The sequence below is a fragment of the Bubalus kerabau genome, chromosome 22, assembly GCF_029407905.1.
Source record: "Bubalus kerabau isolate K-KA32 ecotype Philippines breed swamp buffalo chromosome 22, PCC_UOA_SB_1v2, whole genome shotgun sequence".
Taxonomy (NCBI): Eukaryota; Metazoa; Chordata; class Mammalia; order Artiodactyla; family Bovidae; genus Bubalus; species Bubalus kerabau.
This window is the reverse complement of record NC_073645.1, coordinates 17312357-17330974: the sequence shown is the minus strand read 5'-3', so window position 1 is coordinate 17330974 and position 18618 is coordinate 17312357. Positions and strand designations below refer to the sequence as shown.

At 44.2% G+C, this 18618-nt stretch overlaps 1 protein-coding gene across 1 annotated transcript in view; it reads left to right on the top strand.

Moving 5' to 3' along the window:
- Positions 1-13640, top strand: part of MYOF (myoferlin) — a 177307-nt gene extending 163667 nt beyond the window's left edge. The window contains exons 49-54 of the mRNA XM_055560619.1: positions 1801-1942; positions 4146-4245; positions 7765-7955; positions 10059-10168; positions 10521-10668; positions 13087-13640. Coding sequence (XP_055416594.1) covers positions 1801-1942; positions 4146-4245; positions 7765-7955; positions 10059-10168; positions 10521-10668; positions 13087-13125 — 730 coding nt within the window. The 3' untranslated portion in view covers positions 13126-13640. The remainder of the gene's footprint in view (positions 1-1800; positions 1943-4145; positions 4246-7764; positions 7956-10058; positions 10169-10520; positions 10669-13086) is intronic.
- Positions 13641-18618: the final 4978 nt, after the last annotated feature.

Here is an 18618-nt window from a genome sequence, read left to right as displayed (position 1 = left end):
GGTCCAGTGGTTGGGACTCCACGCTTACAAAGCAGAGGGTTATGGGTTCAATCCCTGGTCAGCCAACTGGGATCCCACGGGCTGCATGGTATGGCCAAAATATTAAAAAACGTAAAGTACCATGTCACATTTGGAATGAAAAGTCTACATACTGTATGTGAAAGGATGAATAATGCACAAATAACATGCCTAGCACTATACACACATGGCTATTACATCCAAGTACATACGCCAAGAGTGGCTGTTTTCCTTGTTTTCAAATTAAAATGTGAAAAGATTCATAAGAAAGGAGAGGGAAGAGCTACAGGGGTGAGCCATCTGGGGAAGGATGATGGTGCCAGTAGGGTTGGGTTATAAGCTGAAGCTACCACGGTCATAGCCAAAAAGTGTGGTCTCTCTTCATTGAGCTAGTTCAAAAGCTTAAACGTTAGTTGTCAAAAGGAGTATTTCAACTCAGTTATTTGGTTAGTCCATTGACGAGAAAAAGTAAAATTACCGGTCGACTGCTATTAATACCACTACTAATAATAGGACCCAGTATTAGCACACGAGTTTCTAGTCTCCATGGTCCTTTGAGGCAGAGTACTAGTCCTGTACTTAGGAGTCAGATAGACCTGGGAGTTATACTTAATTCTATCCCTTACTGGATATATGAGACATAGATCCTCTCTGAACCTCAGTTTCCTCATCTGTGAGATGGAGCTAGTTATCAGTTGAAAAGAATAAAAGAAGGCATGCTATATACCTGGTTCATAGTAGCTGATCCTAAACATGTGTTAAGGATCTCCCTCTTCCCACTCTGGCCTTTCTCATTTTGTCCTCAGGCTGACCATGTGAAGGAAGCACGTATCATTAGCCTCGTTTGACGGATGGGAAATGAAGCTCAGAGAGTCAATAGCAGAGCAGGTTCACAGCCAGGCCTGCCTCCTACTGACAGTCTCTGTCTAGGGGGTCCAGGCAGCAGTATTTCTGAAAGCTGCTCCAGTTGATGCCAATGTGTAGTCGGTACTGAGATCCATGCATTCCACCACTTTTGCCGTCACAAATCTCGTGTGCCTCTGGTTCCAAACCAGAAGTCTTCCCCATAGTTGGCGGATGTGGTAACACTTTCTCCCAGACATGCTCATTCATCCCTCTAACCCATCTGCCAGGCACAGGCCAAAGAGAACTTTCCAAGTGTCAAAAGTTAAGATGTTCATTTGTTGGTAGAAATGAATTTTCATAGATAGGAGTATGGATGCAGCAGCTTACATCTCCCTTGCTCGTCTCAATTAATGTGATCATAGTACATTTAAGAAGAATTTAAAAAGGAAGCTGTAAGATTACTTGAGTCGTGCCTGTTTTGTTTGCTTAAGTAAAACGTGGAAAAGGAAATGCTGAAATTTTGAACTAACCCACATTCATTGAGCCTATCAGCAGTGATGACAGACAGCAATGAGTTATAGTTAGGGAGACTAAAATCATAACCGGCAAGCTTCACCATTCCCAAAATAGCAGCTAAGTTGTTGATATTTTCCAGAAAATTTCACCTTATCCCTGTTAACTGAAGTCTAAAGGGTTTCCTGCGCTGGTTTTAGAGGAATTCTATTTTATTTGGCTACAACCTGTGTCGGATGCACCAGAGTGCCTCCCCTTCATAAATCACCACCCCCAGCCTCCCCAGCTCTGTAGATAACTGGAACCTTCCCAAGAAAAGTGCATTAATTCTCCTGCCCTTCATTCTCCTAATCACTGCACGATTTTGCGGCTAGATTGCTTGTCAATCACATGGAGCTAAATCTGTTTGCTTCTGCTTTTCAGCTGGATTCCTGGCAATGAAGAAAACAAACAGAAAACAGATGTCCATTACAGGTCCTTGGATGGCGTAGGGAACTTTAACTGGAGATTTGTCTTCCCTTTTGACTACCTCCCAGCTGAACAGCTCTGTCTCGTTGCTAAAAAAGTGAGCTCTGAAATGTGCCAGTGGGGCGGGGACGTCATGGGTCTTAAATGTGGACACTGAGAAAAAGTCGGAGGTGCTCAGCACCTTGGAGGTCATGGGTCCAGCTCCCTCTTGGTGAGGTGGGGATTCAGAGACCCCAGCGGTGCAGATACTTGCCCAGGGTCACACAACTCTGGTAGGTATTTGTGTAGTTAGGAGTAAAAGAAACACAGCTTGTCTTTCCTGACATGTTGGCAGCTGGGGGAAGGATCTGGTAAAAGACCCCCTGTGTCCATACATACCCGAACCTAAGTATGTATTTATGTCACGGGAGACCGATTTCTTCCCCTGATAAAGAGAACTGTTGGACTAGCTAGCCAGAGACAAAATATTAATGTAGGTGCAATTTCCCACTTATCTTTCTTATTAAACTTAAGCATCTGCCTTCCTTCCTTCAGGAGCACTTCCATGAAGGTTCAGAGCCCTCCTGGTCTTAATTTATAAGACTCTGGGTTACAGAACTGAACTCAAACTGGCTGGTACCAAAAATGTGATTTATTGGTTCACATTACTAAAAAGGCCAGGGTTAACTGGCTTAAGGAACGCCTGGAGCCCAGGTTGAACTGATGTCTTTAGAAACTGGGGTCACCTCCTCCACTCCTCTGCTCTGCCTTCACCCATGGGCCTCACTCCCTGGTGGAGGTAGGATGGCTACCAGCAGGTCTCAGTAGAGAGAGAGATCAAGTCCTCAAAGGCGCCAACTAGGGTTCTGAGATTGGACCTCAGGGTTGGCCTGTCTGAGGCCGAGTGCCCCTCTCTGAGCCAGCCAGTGGGGCAGCTCTAGAGTTAAGGATAAAGTCGGTCCTCCCCAAACTGCATGGACTGGAGGAATAGAATCTCTAAGAAAAATCTGTGGGGCAGGTAATAATAACAGCTGTCTTTTATAGGCCCTTGTCCCATTTCCCCTCCCAACCATATTCCATAAACTTTTCCTAGCTCTGCCCCAGTCACCTCTTCCCCCTACACCTGGATCAGGATACAGCCCCCTCCTGTCCCAGCAGGCCAGGCCCTACCCGCTGCTGATGCTCTAATGAGCACTTTTTCCATTTAGGTGAGATGCATCCCTTCCAAGGGCACTTTGTAAAGATGCAGAGGCTCATCCTCGTGCTTATGCATACTTTCAAATGTTGAGACAGACCGGGGGAAGGTGAGGGGCTTGGGGTCAGGTAGGCCTTTAGGTAAAGTTTCCTTTCCTATTTACTCACATCTAAGCTGGACCTCTCAGCATCCTGAGTAACCCCACACAGGACAGTTGGGGGAGGCCAGACAATGGTAAAGCGGGCTTCTCAGCCCCTCAGAGCCAGGCCCTCTAAGTCCTGCAAAGGGAAACATCTCAGACTGTCATCTGAAAAACCAACAACCCAATAATCTTCCTTCAAATTCATGAAGTATTGGGGGAATTCCCTTTCTTCTGGGGCCAGAGGAACTTAGGTGTAATCAGGCCTTGGAGGTGTCATGATCCTTGGGCTGATATTGTCTGAGCAGAGGCAGGGACCAGAGGTGAGAACCTGGAGGAACCTCACCCCATCCTCTGTGCACCTAACTCGAGTCTGAAGGATCAGAGGGTCTTAGTTTTACAGTATGTAAAACTAGCAGTATTTTTCAAAAACCAAAACTGCCAGGAATTTAAAATCTGCACTGATAAGAGTGAAATGTGGGCCGCCATCTCTCATCCCCATGTGGAGTGTGCTCAGACATCCTTGGGACAGTTGTAGATGGGGCGGGGAGATTGCTGGGCAGAAGTAACACCCCAGCAGGGGATATTTCGGTCTGGCCTAGAACAGCTTGGCTTTGGGAGGATAATCTAACTAGGCCATGGTGTTTAGGAGACAGAATTACCCTCCCCACCACCCCCAAACCCCAGGAGTGGCAGCAGGAAGTCACACTGATAGAAACACGGTGGGGAAACCTGTTTGGGAACTGCCTCGGACAACCTTTTTGTCGCCCAGCTGGTGGTCTTGAGATTCCCTGGGGCGCTTGCCTGCCTTACATAATACACATGGAATGGGGGCAGCAGGCTAGAAGATGGGGTTTTGGATGGGGATGCAAAGGAGACAAGAGGTCCTGTGCCTTGATGTTGCATTTTCAAGAGGCCCCAGGGGAGGGTTTTAAGAGTCCAGTAATCTGTGTCATTTTGGCTTGTCTGTTCCTCTTGGCATTTTAGGAGCATTTCTGGAGTATTGACCAAACTGAATTTCGGGTCCCACCCAGACTGGTCATTCAGATATGGGACAATGACAAGTTTTCTCTGGATGACTACTTGGGTAAGGCTGACATGTGGATACTTTTCTCTAAGATATTGTACTTGAAATTAGTTAAATCAACTAGAACTTGGAATCAGTTATTTAAATCTCCAGTCCTGTGGGGCTGGGGTCACATTCACTGCCTGGATGGCCTCTGGGCACTGTGGCCTGCCGGGCGCTATCCCAGGTCCTCTGAGAAGTGGGCACAGTGAATGGCACCCCTTGTGTGGGCCCCATCCACCCTCAGGGTCCTGGTGTAGGCTCTTGAACCAGCTTCTGACATGTTATGAAGACACAAATTTTGTTTTCAAGTATGCCTCAGCCTTGCCTTCACTTCCAAACCTCTTTTCTTTTCTCCCTCTCTCTTCTTCTCCCTCCCATCAACACCTCAGAATTGGCTTGAAGTCACTGCAGTCCTCTAATATCCCAGCCCTTGTTCTTCCCCACCCTTCTCTGTGGTAAAAGGCCCTTGTTAAGCACCCTCCCTGCACCGTGGGCCCGTCCATTTCCGAGCCCTCTCCCCAGTTCCTGCAAAGCACAGGGTCCAGATTTTCTCTCTCCCAGGCCTTGGGTGTCTCACTGGCCCACTCTGTTTCTTCCTCTCACTCTTTAAACACAGGCCTTTGTTCTCCTAGGGTTTTGTGGATCCTCCCCAGGCTCTCTCAGTGACTTACCAACCCTCTCCTCTGTTGAAGGCAAAGCTTCCATTCTCGCTCTGTGCAAGGTATGACTCCTAGACCTGGAGGTGCAGCCTGGCCACCATGGTGCCTGCCATACAGTAACAAGAAATACTGGGATGACTCACACTGACTGCTGTATGCAGTGTATCAAATCAACACACTATACACCTTAGACTTACACAGTGCTCTATGTCAATTATGTCTCAGTTTGAAAAAAAGACACACTTATGATGATTATTCCCCACTCCCCACAGGAACCTTTTACCTGTACGTTCAGCTGGCACCTCAAATTTATCGTGACTAAGATCAAACTCAGCCTCTCTGCCCTGACCTCATACCTGCTCGCAGCCTCTCCCAGTAGCTCAGGCCGAAACACCCAGAGTCCTCAGGTTACAATGTAACCTGCTGTCTCATGCTCATTTACTTTCTTATTTCTATGATCTCTGCCACTTGCCAATTCAGATGTAACTTTCTCGAAGCCAGCATTACAGAAGCCCCGAGCTCATTTCCCTGCCTCTAGAGCATCTTTCCTGGCAGAGGAGAAGCCCACAGTGGCCAGTGGCTACATCTTGTTCATCCCTCTGCCCTTCACAACACAGAGTGCAGTGGCTTTGGCTTAGTTGGTTCTTAAGAATTAACAGTGTGGAGATCCCTTAAAAAACTGGAAATAGAACTGCCTTATGACCCAGCAATCCCACTGCTGGGCATACACACTGAGGAAACCAGAATTGAAAGAGACACGTGTACCCCAATGTTCATCGCAGCACTGTTTATAATAGCCAGGACATGGAAGCAACCTAGGTGTCCATCAGCAGATGAATGGATAAGAAAGCTGTGGTACATATACACAATGGAGTATTACTCAGCCATTAAAAAGAATACATTTGAATCAGTTCTAATGAGGTGGATGAAACTGGAGCCTATTATACGAGTGAAGTAAGCCAGAAAGAAAAACACCAATACAGTATACTAATGCATATATATGGAATTTAGAAAGATGGTAACAATAACCCTGTATACGAGACAGCAAAAGAGACACTGATGTATAGAACAGTCTTTTGGACTCTGTGGGAGAGGGAGAGGGTGGGATGATTTGGGAGAATGGCATTGAAATACGTATAATATCATATATGGAACTAGTCGCCAGTCCAAGTTCGATGCACGATACTGGATGCTTGGGGCTGGTGCACTGAGACGACCCAGAGGGATGGTATGGGGAGGGAGGAGGGTTCAGGATGGGGAACACATGTATACCTGTGGCGGATTCATTTTGATGTTTGGCAAAACCAATACAATATTGTAAAGTTTAAAAATAAAATTATTAAAAAAAAAAAGAAAATATTAAAATAAACCAAAAAAAAAAAAAAAGTACATGGATTTGTACAAAAAAAAAAAAAAAAAAAGGATTGAACAGACAAGTGAGTATAAAAGTGTTGAACTGAAGAAAAACGTACAATCTAAAAGTTGTGAGTCCAGGCATCTTACCGAGGACTGCAACCTAGGACACCACCTCTTAGAGAGCTCTGAGGAGCCAGGATAGAAGAGCTTTTTGCTGGGGGGAAGAAAAAAACAGGCAAACATCAAAAGATTACGCCTAATCACAAAGAACAGATATCTTAAGTTAATGATTTTAGTGCTTTGCTATGTTTGGAGAGATACAAGATCCTGGACCTGTTGAAATTATGCCTTAGATATGGATCTTAGCTAGCCAGAGCCAGACCCAAAGGTCAGAATGCTTCCCCCTGCATCTTGAATCCCCCTTGGGTCACAGGCTCAGGTGGGGGCTGCAGCGACTGAGGTCCTGATCCTTGTAGAACTGGGATAATGGGTGGCCCTTGGTTTACTGGAAGGCCAGGCAGTGTTCCCTGTTCACAGGAGTGTGCTAGTTTAGCATGAAGAACAGGAGAGAGTTTTCCCTTGAAACAAAACAGTCTGACAACAGATAAGGAGATGACTGTATCTCTGATAACTAGTGGGTAAATGGTTGCAGTTATTACCAAACGGAGAGAGGCAAAATAAAAACAGGCATAAACTCCAGAAAGGCTTGTGGGCTATGGATGCATAAAGATGAAGGACAGTTTCTGAGTCCAAAAGTTTATAGAGAATCTGCCACCACCTCCCTGGTGCTCTTTGCTATCCCTGTTGAAGACCACCTTTTGTCCCAGTAAGTAATTCATAGACTTGACCCAGCATACCCAGACGATTATCTGAAGGAGAGGGGTCCCGGGAGTTCCCAAGCCCCAAAGACAATCAAAGATGGTCATTAACTACAAGAGAGTTCACACCTCACATCATGGAAGAAAACCTGTGCTTCTCTGGGCACCCTGAGCTGGGCTTCCTAGTTCCTGGGAAGAATTTTCTGATGAGAATTCAATGTTCCTTCTCAAATTCTTGTTTCTGAGGTTACACTAGGAGAGACTTGAACTTGACTGTTTGATGGCGCTTCCCACGTTCCAAGTACCCGTTGTCTTTACCCAAAGCCAAATGACTATGTTCGGGGAAGTTTAGAACCAACATGAGCAAATTCCAAGTTCAGTGGAAATTGTGTTCCTATGTGTTTAATTATTTTGAGCTTGCAGAAGAACTCTATTTATGCTCCTGTCTCTGAGAAATAAAGAAGGTAGTCCTCTGTATATATATAATAAATAAAATAAAGCAGAGCAGTGGACAGATACTTTTGCCACTTTCCATCCTATCTGGAAAGAATTTTAACTGTCTACCAGGCTCCATTTCTTTAACTCACCTGTCACCTGTTCAGAGTCACAGTCTAGACCTCTCTTCTGACAAGTACATTCTATTTACTTGTGAACATCGCCTGATCCACTTGAAATTTATTTGGGTTTATTGTTTCCTTGGCTAGGTTTCCTGGAACTTGATTTGCATCATACCATCATTCCAGCAAAATCACCAGAGAAATGTAGTTTGAACATGATTCCAGACCTCAAAGCCATGAACCCCCTGAAAGTGAAAACTGCCTCTCTCTTTGAGCAGAAGTCCATGAAAGGATGGTGGCCTTGCTACACAGAGAAAGACGGCTCCCGTGTGATGGCTGTATGTATGAGTATTTCCTGCTTGGGGGTGGTTTATTCCTTTTCTTCTTTAGGTTTTGCCCTTTATAAGTAGATTTGCTCCAGATAAGGAAGGTTGAATTGGTGGTACTTTTAAGTTTTGGGAACAGGTTGTACCTGGGATTATAGGAGAAGGTGGCAGATGCTGTGAACATATGTTTGGGGTCGAGTGGAAGACAGAAGGATTGGAATTGTCAAAAAACTGGGAGTACATGTGATTATACTATATTTTGTGGGACTCTCTTTCACCAGAAATGCTAATTTACGCTGAGCTTCCAGTACAATTCAGTACAGAAAAAGCAACTTCAAATTTAAGCTGTTCTCATCTTGAAAAAATTAAAATTTAAAGATGGAAGAAGCAAGGAGTGTGAGCATCCATTGAACTTTAAGGCCATAAGTTATGAACACATTTGGAAAACTCAAGATAATTTCAACGTAGAAGCAATAGTGAGAATTGCCATGCCCTGTCACAAAAAGGCCACTTAATTCTTAATTAATTGTGTATTACTAATAATAAACATTTTATACTACTTATTATAAACTAGACAACATACTAAATGTCTTACATTCATAATTTTGTGTTTTAAAACAACTTTAAAATTTATTGGGTTGGCCAAAAAGTTCATTCAGATTTTTCTGTACAGAAAAACCCAAATGAATTTTTTGGCCAACCCAATACATAAACTGCACTCAACTTAAAACATAAGACAACAAAAGTGCACAATTTGAGTTTTGACAGATGTATATGCTCATGAAACCACCACCATAATCAAGCTCCAGAACATTCCCATTATCCCCAGAGGTTTCCTTGTGCCCTTTGCAGTCTATCACTTCCTCTATCCCTGGCGTAGCTTCCTGCCACTCTAGAGCAGTTTGTACATAATCTCATTTAGTTCTGATAACCCCATGAAGCAGACATTACCTCCATTTTATAGATTTGAAAGAACAGGCTTAGAAATAAGAACTACCTTGCCATAGACTTTCCTGATAGCTCAGCTGGCAAAGAATCTGCCTGCAATGCAGGAGACCCCAGTTCAATTCTTGAGTCGGGAAGATCCCCTGGAGAAGGGATAGGCTACCCACTCCAGTATTCTTGGGCTTCCTTTATGGCTCAGCTAGTAAAGAATCCACCTTGGGTTTGATCCCTGGGTTGGGAAGATCCCCTGGAGAAGGGAAAGGCTACCCACACCAGTATTTTGGCCTAAAGAATTCCATGGACTGTATAGTCCATGGGGTCGCAAAGAGTCAGACATGACTGAACAACTTCACTGCCATAGACAGATACCCATCTTTGACTTGTCGACTGAGGAGGCATCTGTGCTTCATCACCTAATGAGCATCAACGTCAGAAGTTCTCAAATTGCTGGTGACTTTGTAGGTTCCAGGGTTCTAGAAAGCCTGTTGCCACCCCGGTTAGGCTTGGCTATCAGAGAGGGCAAGTTTCTAGACCTCTTGGAACCTCAGTGTCCTCGTGTGCACAGGAGGATCACAGCAGTACCTGACTTCTAGGACTGTCCTGAGCATCACACGAGAGTGTCCCTGTAAAAGGCTTAAGCAGTGCCCAGGGCACCACTCAGGCGCCTGTGAGCAGGGAGGCAGCATTCATTCATTCACTCATGCCTTTGTTCTGCACGTATACAGTGGATGCTCACTAAGTGCCAGCACTGCTCCACACAGTAGGGGTCCCATGAAGCACAGAGGCTCTCCTGGAGCCCACAACAGATGCTCAGTGTTAGCTGTTGTCATTAGCAGTATTCAAATTAATCTGGGTCCAAGCACAGTTACAAAGGGAGATAATGTGAGCAGGCCAGGAGATGGATGTGAGAAAGTTAGAACGATGGGGATCCGAGAAGACTGGAAAGCAGGGAGGAGGGAAAGCAATTTGTCCTCTCAGTTTCCCACAAGGAGTCAGTTCAGAAACACATGGAAGAGGAAATGTGATGAGATCTCTTGAGGAAGATTTAAGGCGATCTCAGGATTGTTTTACAAGAATAAAAATCACTGCTCGGGGAATACGCCTCGGGTCGAAGTGAAAATATTTGTGAAACGTGATGTCATGTGTTTAATGTGTTCTGCTTTACTGAAGGGGAAAGTGGAGATGACGCTGGAAGTCCTCAATGAGAAGGAGGCCGACGAGAGGCCAGCTGGGAAGGGACGGGATGAACCCAACATGAACCCCAAGCTGGACCCACCAAAGTGAGAGGCCCTCTTTGTTCTGATCCCCAAACACCTGCAGTCTGAAAGCCCCCCTCCACTTGACTTAATGCAATGGATTAGCTGTTGTCTTAATTTTGTACTGAACAGGCGGGATGGGGGATGATCTGGCTTCATTTTAACCATTCTCCTTTCCGTGAAACCAAAGTCCAGGGTGTCTTCAGCAGCTTTAGAAGTCATAAAAGGTTAAAGACTGTCTCAGCCAAGGGGAATAATAACTTTCCTTGGCTTTGTAAAACATTATTAATTATTCTTTAAACTGTGTTACGCTCTGAGATGTAAAATATCTGTCCCTCCTGAGTTGGGTAGGTAAAACCATTTCTTTGCAATGCAGCCGACCGGAAACCTCCTTCCTCTGGTTCACCAACCCGTGCAAGACCATGAGGTTCATCGTGTGGCGCCGATTTAAGTGGGTCATCATTGCCCTGCTGATCCTGCTGATCCTGCTGTTCTTTGTGGCTGTGTTTCTGTATTCCTTACCGGTATGAGTCCTTGGCCTCTTGTCTTGGCTTTCTGGGTGTGAACTATGGCTGGTCGTCTCAGTTGGTACTTGCCTTTTTTGCTGTTCAGTAAAATGACCTACCATGGGGCTTCCCTGGTGGCTCAGTGGTAAAGAATCCACCTGTCAATGCAGGAGACTCAGGTTTGATTCCTGGGTTGGGAAGATCTCCTAGAGAAGGAAATGGCAACCCACTCCAGTATTCTTGCCCAGGAAATCCCATGAACAGCAGAGCCTGGTGGGCTATAGTCTGTGCTGTGTTTAGTTGCTCAGTCATGTCCTACTCTTTGTGACCCCATGGACTGTAATCTGTCAGGCCCCTCCATCCATGAGAATTCTCCAGGCAAGAATACTGGAATGGGTTGCCATGCCCCCCTCCAGGGGATCTTCCCAATCCAGGGATGGAACCCAGGTGTCCCGCATTGCAGGCAGATTCTTTTCCATCTGAGCCACCAGGGAAGCCCATGGGGTCACAAAAGAGTAGGATATGACTTAGCAACTAAACAACAACAAAAATGACCTACATAGCAGTTGTGGTATTACAACCTGTCAGCTTTAGGAAAGTTTAAAGTACTATGTTCTGTGAATTACATTCTCCAGGTTTTATGAATTACAGGTATAACTTCAGGGTCTATTAAAAACAAAACAAAACAAAACTTTGGTCTCAGGAATTCTAGAAGAAATCCCTCAAGCCTTTATCAATGTGGGTCTGAACCAGAGCCAGCATTTCTGATGGATCTTTCTGCCTTCAGACTTTTTGTTCCAAACCATCCTACATCCTAACTTTTGACCTTTCATGCATCCTGGGCTCATTAGAAGCCTACACCACCCTTGAACTCTGGGGGCTTCCCAGGTGGCACCAGTGGTAAAGAACCCGCCTGCCAATGTAGGAGACACAGGTTCAATCCCTGAGTTGGGAAAATCCCCTGGAGGCGGGCATGGCAACCCAATGCAGTATTCTTGCCTGGAGAATCCCATGGACAGAGGAGCCTGAGAGGCTATGGTCTATAGTGTTGCAAAGAGTTGGACACGACTAGAGTGACTTACCACACACCCTTGAACTCCCTCCAAATTGAGTTGGCCTCCCCAAACAAGTATTGCCCTAACCTGCCAGGATGCCTTTGCCAAGACTGTTCCTTTACCTGTGTTCTGTCTGTTAAAAGCTCCCTCATTCTTTAAGGCCCACATCACATAACATCCCCCTTAATCTCCACAGTCATAAAGGGAGTTCAAATGGCAGGTTTGTCAGTGTGCCTGGAAGCAGTGCCTTCATTCCTCTGAGAATCAAGGAATTAGTTGAGCATCTGCTGTAGGGTAGAAATCGGAATACAGAGATGCCCAAGGCAGGACTTCTGCCCACAAGCAAATCACGTATCTGCTTGTCTGCAGGATATGAACAAGTAAATTACTATGAAAGGCAGGCTGGTCCAGAGGTATGAGAAAATGACCATCAGACCCCATTGCTGAGGATGGTTGCACCAAAGAGGGAGCGTTTAAGCTTAGTTTGCCCAGTGGAGAAGTGAGAGTCCAAGCATTCAGAAACCACTCCTTCAGTTCATATTAATAATACAGATTATTTTGTGTTTAGTAGCATAGTCACGGAGAAGGCAATGGCACCCCACTCCAGTACTCTTGCCTGGAAAATCCCATGGATGGAGGAGCCTGGTAGGCTGCAGTCTATGGGGTCGCTAGGAGTCGGACATGACTGAGCGACTTCACTTTCACTTTCATGCATTGGAGAAGGAAATGGCAACCCACTCCAGTGTTCTTGCCTGGAGAATTCCAGGGACGGGGGAGCCTGGTGGGCTGCCGTCTATGGGGTCGCACAGAGTCGGACACGACTGAAGCGACTTAGCAGCAGCAGCATAGTCACACAACCCCAAGAGCAGGGAGTTGGTGTCTTCCTTTTCCCCCAGCAGACACTTTCAGCTGGTTAACTGTAAGTACATGCATACTACTGGCTTGGCCAAAAAGTTCATTTGGATTTTTCTGTAAGATCTTATGGCAAACCTGAATGAACTTCTTGGCCAACCCAATATTTTCTTATTGTAGGTAGCTCAATCTGTCTTGACCATTTAGAAAACCCTTTATAGTTATTCTTCTTGAGTTAGACTCTATTGATTTAAAACAGTGGTTCTCAACTGGGAGCAATCTTGCCCCCCAGGACATTTGGATGCCTGGAGACATCCGTTTGTCACAGCTGGGGGTGATGCTGGAATCTGGTGGGTAGAGGCCAAGGATGCTGCTAAACATCCTGCAACACACAGTGTCCAACAAGCATCATCTGGTCCTAAGTGTCAACGGTACCATGATGAAGAATCCCTAAGTTGACATTTCATCCCTAAGTTATATAATCCCTAAGTTTTATATATATATAACCCTGTTTCTGTTTCCTTTTCAGAACTATTTGTCAATGAAGATTGTGAAACCAAATGCATAACAGAAGCAAAGTCTTCAAGAGTCATCCAGCAACGAGAGCATCCTGTCTCTATTAACAGAACAAAACCAAGAATGAGTCTGTGTCTGAGACTACATTGCAGAGGATATTACACTACTTCACAGAGCCCCATCACTTCCCAGAGCGTCTAGGTTCCAAGTCAGGCTAACAGGCAACATTTTTATCTTACCTTTTGAAGTATTAAATGTTTTCACCATGTTTTTTCATAGTAATTTTCAAGGTGGCTGGTTCCATTTAAAAATCTTTTTTTTAATGTGTCCTACTTCTATAATTCAATTTGTAAATTGCTGAAACCGAACATGAGAATTTCTGCATTGTGATTTCATATACTTCTTACCTGTAGTCCACAAAAAGGGCTGTGCATTATAAAATAGTAGAATAGTTAGAGGAATTGTTATTTATGCCTGCAACCATTGCTATATTTTGTATGGATAAATGTCATACGAGTGTATTCAACCTCTGTGATGAACCCAAATAAAAACATTTCACCTTCAGCATATACCTGTTTGTTGCAGCTGTGGACCAAGCTGAGAAAGAGGCAACTTCTAGTCTGGGTGTCAGTGGATAGAATGGTATGCCCTGGCAGTTAGTTGGCTATAATTCCTTTATAAGCATATTGCCAAATCTTGCCAATATAATAAATTAACATTTATTTATTCTATGCACACTATTGTTCTAATGCTTTATACATATTAACTAACTTAGGCCTCAAGGTAATCCCGTAAAAGGTTGGTAACATTATTAACCCCATCTTGCAGCTGAAGAAACTGAGATATATGCATGAAAATCAATGACGTTAGAACACACACTCTCACCACACACAAAAATAAACTCAAAATGGCTTAAAGACTTAAACATAAGACATGACACCATAAAAATTCTAGAAGAGAACACAGGAAAAACATTCTCTGACATAAATAGTACCAATGTTCAATAGAAATAAAAACAAACAGGACCTAATCAAAACTTAAAAGCTTTTGCACAGCAAAGAAAACCATAAACAAACTAAAAAGATAGTCTACAGAATGGGAGAAAATATTTACAAATGATGTGATCAACAAGTGCTTAATTTCCAAAATATATGAACAGCTCACACAACTCGGCAACAACAAAACAGTCAACCCAATCCAAAAATGGGCAGAAGACCTAGAGAAATTTTCCAGAGAAGACATATAGATGGCCAGTAGGCACATGAAAAGATGTTCAACATCACTCATGATTACAGAAATGCAAGTCAAAACTACAGTGAGGTACCACCTCACACCAGCGTGGCCATCATTAAGAAGTCTACAAATAACAGATGCTGGAGAAGGTGTGGAGAAAAGGGAACCCTCGTGCACTGTTTGTGGGGATGTAAATTGATGCAGCCACTATGGAAAATAGTATGGAGGTTCCTCAGAAAACTAAAAACAGAATAGCCATATGACCCAGCAGTCCTGCACTTGGGCATATATTCAAAGAATATATATTTGTATATTCTTTGAATTCTTACATTCAAAGAATACATGCACCCCTATGTTCATAGCAGCACTATTCACAATAGACAAGACATGGAAACAACCTACATGTCCACTGACAGATGAATGAAGAACACGTGGTACATATTACAACACAAAGCTACTCAGCCATAAAAAGAGTGAAGTCATGCCATTTGCAGCAACATGGATGTATCTAGAGATGATCATACTAAGTCAGAAAGGGAAAGACAAATACCATATGATATCCCTTACATGCATAATCTAAAATACGACATACTACTACTAAGTCGCTTCAGTCATGTCCGACTCTGTGCGACCCCATGGACTGCAGCTCACCAGGCTTCTCCGTCCATGGGACTCTCCAGGCAAGAACACTGGAGTGGGTTGCCATTTCCTTCTCCAATGCATGAAAGTGGAAAGTGAAAGAGAAGTCACTCAGTCATGTCCGACCCTCAGCGAACCCACGGACTGCAGCCCATCAGGCTCCTCCATCCAAGGGATTTTCTAGACAACATTACTGGAGTGGGGTGCCATTGCCTTCTCCCAAAATATGACATAAATGAACCTAAAACAGAAACAGAATCATGGACACAGAACAGACTGGTGGTTGTCATGGGGAAGAAGGTTGGTGGAGGAATGGAGTCAGAGGTTGGGGTTAGCAGATGTGAGCTTTTTTTTTTTTTAATTATTTAATTGGAGGCTAATTATTTTACAATATTGTAGTGGTTTTGCCATAAGATGTCAGCTTACAGAATGGGTAAACAACAAGGTCCTACTGTATAACAGAACTATATTCAATTTCCTATGATAAACCATAAGGGAAAAGAATCTTTTCTAAAAAAAGAATGTACATATATGAATAACTGAATCACTGCTGTACAGTAGGAATTAACACTGTAAATCAATTAGACTTCAATTACAAAAATTAGACGAATTCAAAAAAATTTAGAAGGGGAAATCTGTATACTTGAGCTGATTCACATTGTTGTACAGCAGAAACTAACACAATAAAAGATTTTCTAAAGAAATTGAGGCATAAAGAGACTAAGTAACTCACTTGAGGTCACACAACTAATAAATCAAAGAGCTAGAATTTGAACCCAGGCAGTATGGATTCTTTTCATCTTTTTTTGGTCAGGGGGGTGATGGGTCTGGATAGTTCACTTCAATATTTGTATGTATTTGCCTTTTTTAATGGAGAAGGCAATGGCACCCCACTCCAGTACTCTTGCCTGGAAAATCCCATGGACAGAGGAGCCTGGAAGGCTGCAGTCCATGGGGTCGCTGAGGGTCAGACACGACTGAGCAACTTCACTTTCACTTTTCACTTTCATGCATTGGAGAAGGAAATGGCAACCCACTCCAGTGTTCTTGCCTGAAGAATCCCAGGGACAGGGGAGTCTGGTGGGCTGCAGTCTATGGGATCGCTGAGGGTCGGACACGACTGAGTGACTTCACTTTCACTTTTCACTTTCATGCACTGGAGAAGGAAATGGCAACCCACTCCAGTGTTCTTGCCTGGAGAATCCCAGGGGCGGGGGAGTCTGGTGGGCTGCAATCTATGGGGTCGCTGAGAGTTGGACATGACTGAGCGACTTCACTTTCACTTTTCACTTTCATGCATTGGAGAAGGAAATGGCAACCCACTCCAGTGTTCTTGCCTGGAGAATCCTAGGGGCGGGGGAGTCTGGTGGGCTGCCGTCTATGGGGTCGCACAGAGTTGGACATGACTGAAATGACTTAGCAACAGCAGCAGCCTTTTTTTAAATTGAGAAATAGCTGACATACATTATATTAGTTTCAGGTACAGAGCATAATGATTTGAATTTGTATATACTGCAAAATGACTACCATAAGTCTAGTTAACATCTGACAGCATACATAGTTACAGAATATTTTTCTTGTGATGAGACCTTTAAAGATGTATTCTCTTAGAAACTTTCAAAGAAGCAACTTTCAAATAGGCAATACAGTATTATTAACTATATTCACATGCTGTGCATTACATCCCATGACATTTATAACTGGAAGTTCATACCTTTTGACCCCCTGTACCCATTTTACCCACTCCCACCCTCCCTCCCCGCTTCTGGCAGCCACCAATATATTTTCTCTATTTATGACCTTTTGCATTTTTTTCCTTCAGATTCCACATATAAGTGAGATCATACAGTATTTGTCTTTCTCTGACTTCATTTAGCATAATGCCCTCAAGGTCCATCCATGTTGTGGCAAATGGCAAGACTCTACTCTTTTATAGCTGAATAATATTCCATTAAGCATATGTATTACATTTTATCTGTTTGCCCATCAATGGACACTTAGATTGTTTCAATAGCTTGGCTCTTGTGAAAAATGCTACAATGAACATGCTGCTGCTAAGTCTCTCAGTCCTGTCCAACTCTGCGACCCCATAGACAGCAGCCCACCAGGCTCCCCCGTCCCTGAGATTCTCCAGGCAAGAACACTGGAGTGGGTTGCCATTTCCTTCTCCAATGCATGAAAGTGAAAAGTGAAAGTGAAGTCGCTCAGTCGTGTCTGACTCTTAGCGACCCCATGGACTGCAGCCCACCAGGCGCCTCTGTCCATGGGATTTTCCAGGCAAGAGTACTGGAGTGGGGTGCCATTGCCTTCTCTGAACAATGAACATGGAGGGGGGGGGCTGTATATATCTTGTTCCATTAATGTTTTTGTTTTCTTTGGACAAATACCCAGAAGTGGAGTTGGCAGATAGTATGGTAGTTCTATTTTTAATTTTTTTTAATCTATTTTTAACTTTACAAAGAACCTCCATACTGTTTTCCATAATGTCTACACCAATTTACCAACAATGCACAACTCAGCAATAATGCCAAGACAATCACCACTGAAAGACATTCGAAATGTCCCAAAGCATCAGCATTACCATACTGTTTCTTGCCCCCCTGGTTCTGTGTTGCTCTTTGAATAGAAGTGTTTGCTGATCTCATCACGATCTCATACATTAACAGGACAATGTTCTCAATGTGTTATAGAAGACACACCAACTATCCTTGGTTTCAACATGGAGCCACAGGGTTGCTACAGCCGCAGGGTTGTCTGTCACTCATAGCTTGACTATCTCAGGTCCATGCTCCTCTTGACAGCCCTCCCCCTGGTGGTATAGTACCGTGGTTAAAAGAAGCTAAGAAGTGCACCGCAAAGAAAGCCATCAACAAAATGAAAAAGGGTTCCAGACAAGATTGTTACTTGGAATATTTAACCATCATTATGGCTTCCCTGGTGGCTCAGACGGTAAAGAATCTGCCTGCAATGCGGGAGACCTGGGTTTGATCCCTGGGTTGGGACGATCCCCTGGAGAAGGAAATGGCAACACGCACCAGTATTCTTGCCTGGAGAATTCTATGGACCTAGGAGCCTGGTGGGCTGCAGTCCATGGGATCTCAGAGAGTTGGACACGACTAAGTGACTAAGCACAGCACATGGCCCTGGCACCAACTAATCTGAACAGATGCTTCACCCCATAAAAATGGAAAAATGGCCATGAAAAAACTAGAACAGCCCTACCAGTATGTGCAGACAGAATATTAGCCTTCCTTCCAAGGACCCCCACCAACACACTCTCCCATAGTGCCTCACTAAAGTAGGCTGAATGGATACATGAATGGCTTTGAGGATAGGCTTTTCCTCTTCTGCCTTCAACACACCTAACTGGTATCCACCAGTGAAGTTCCTTTGAGAAACTGGTGGCAAACCCCTATCAGGAATGAGTAATTCCCAAAGAGAATGTTGAGCTGGGCTTTCTGGGTAGCACCCCTCCCCCTCTTCCCATCCCCCCAGAAAACACTTCATCTTGTCAAAAGATAATGGTCCCTCATTTGAGGTTGTTAGCCGCCCGGTGACCTATAAATGATAGCTAAAAGCTGGAACTAATCACAGTCCAGTCAGATTGTCGCTTCACCGTGAATTAAATAACACTTAGTCCTAACTGATTCTAGCAAGTGCCGCCATTAACGCT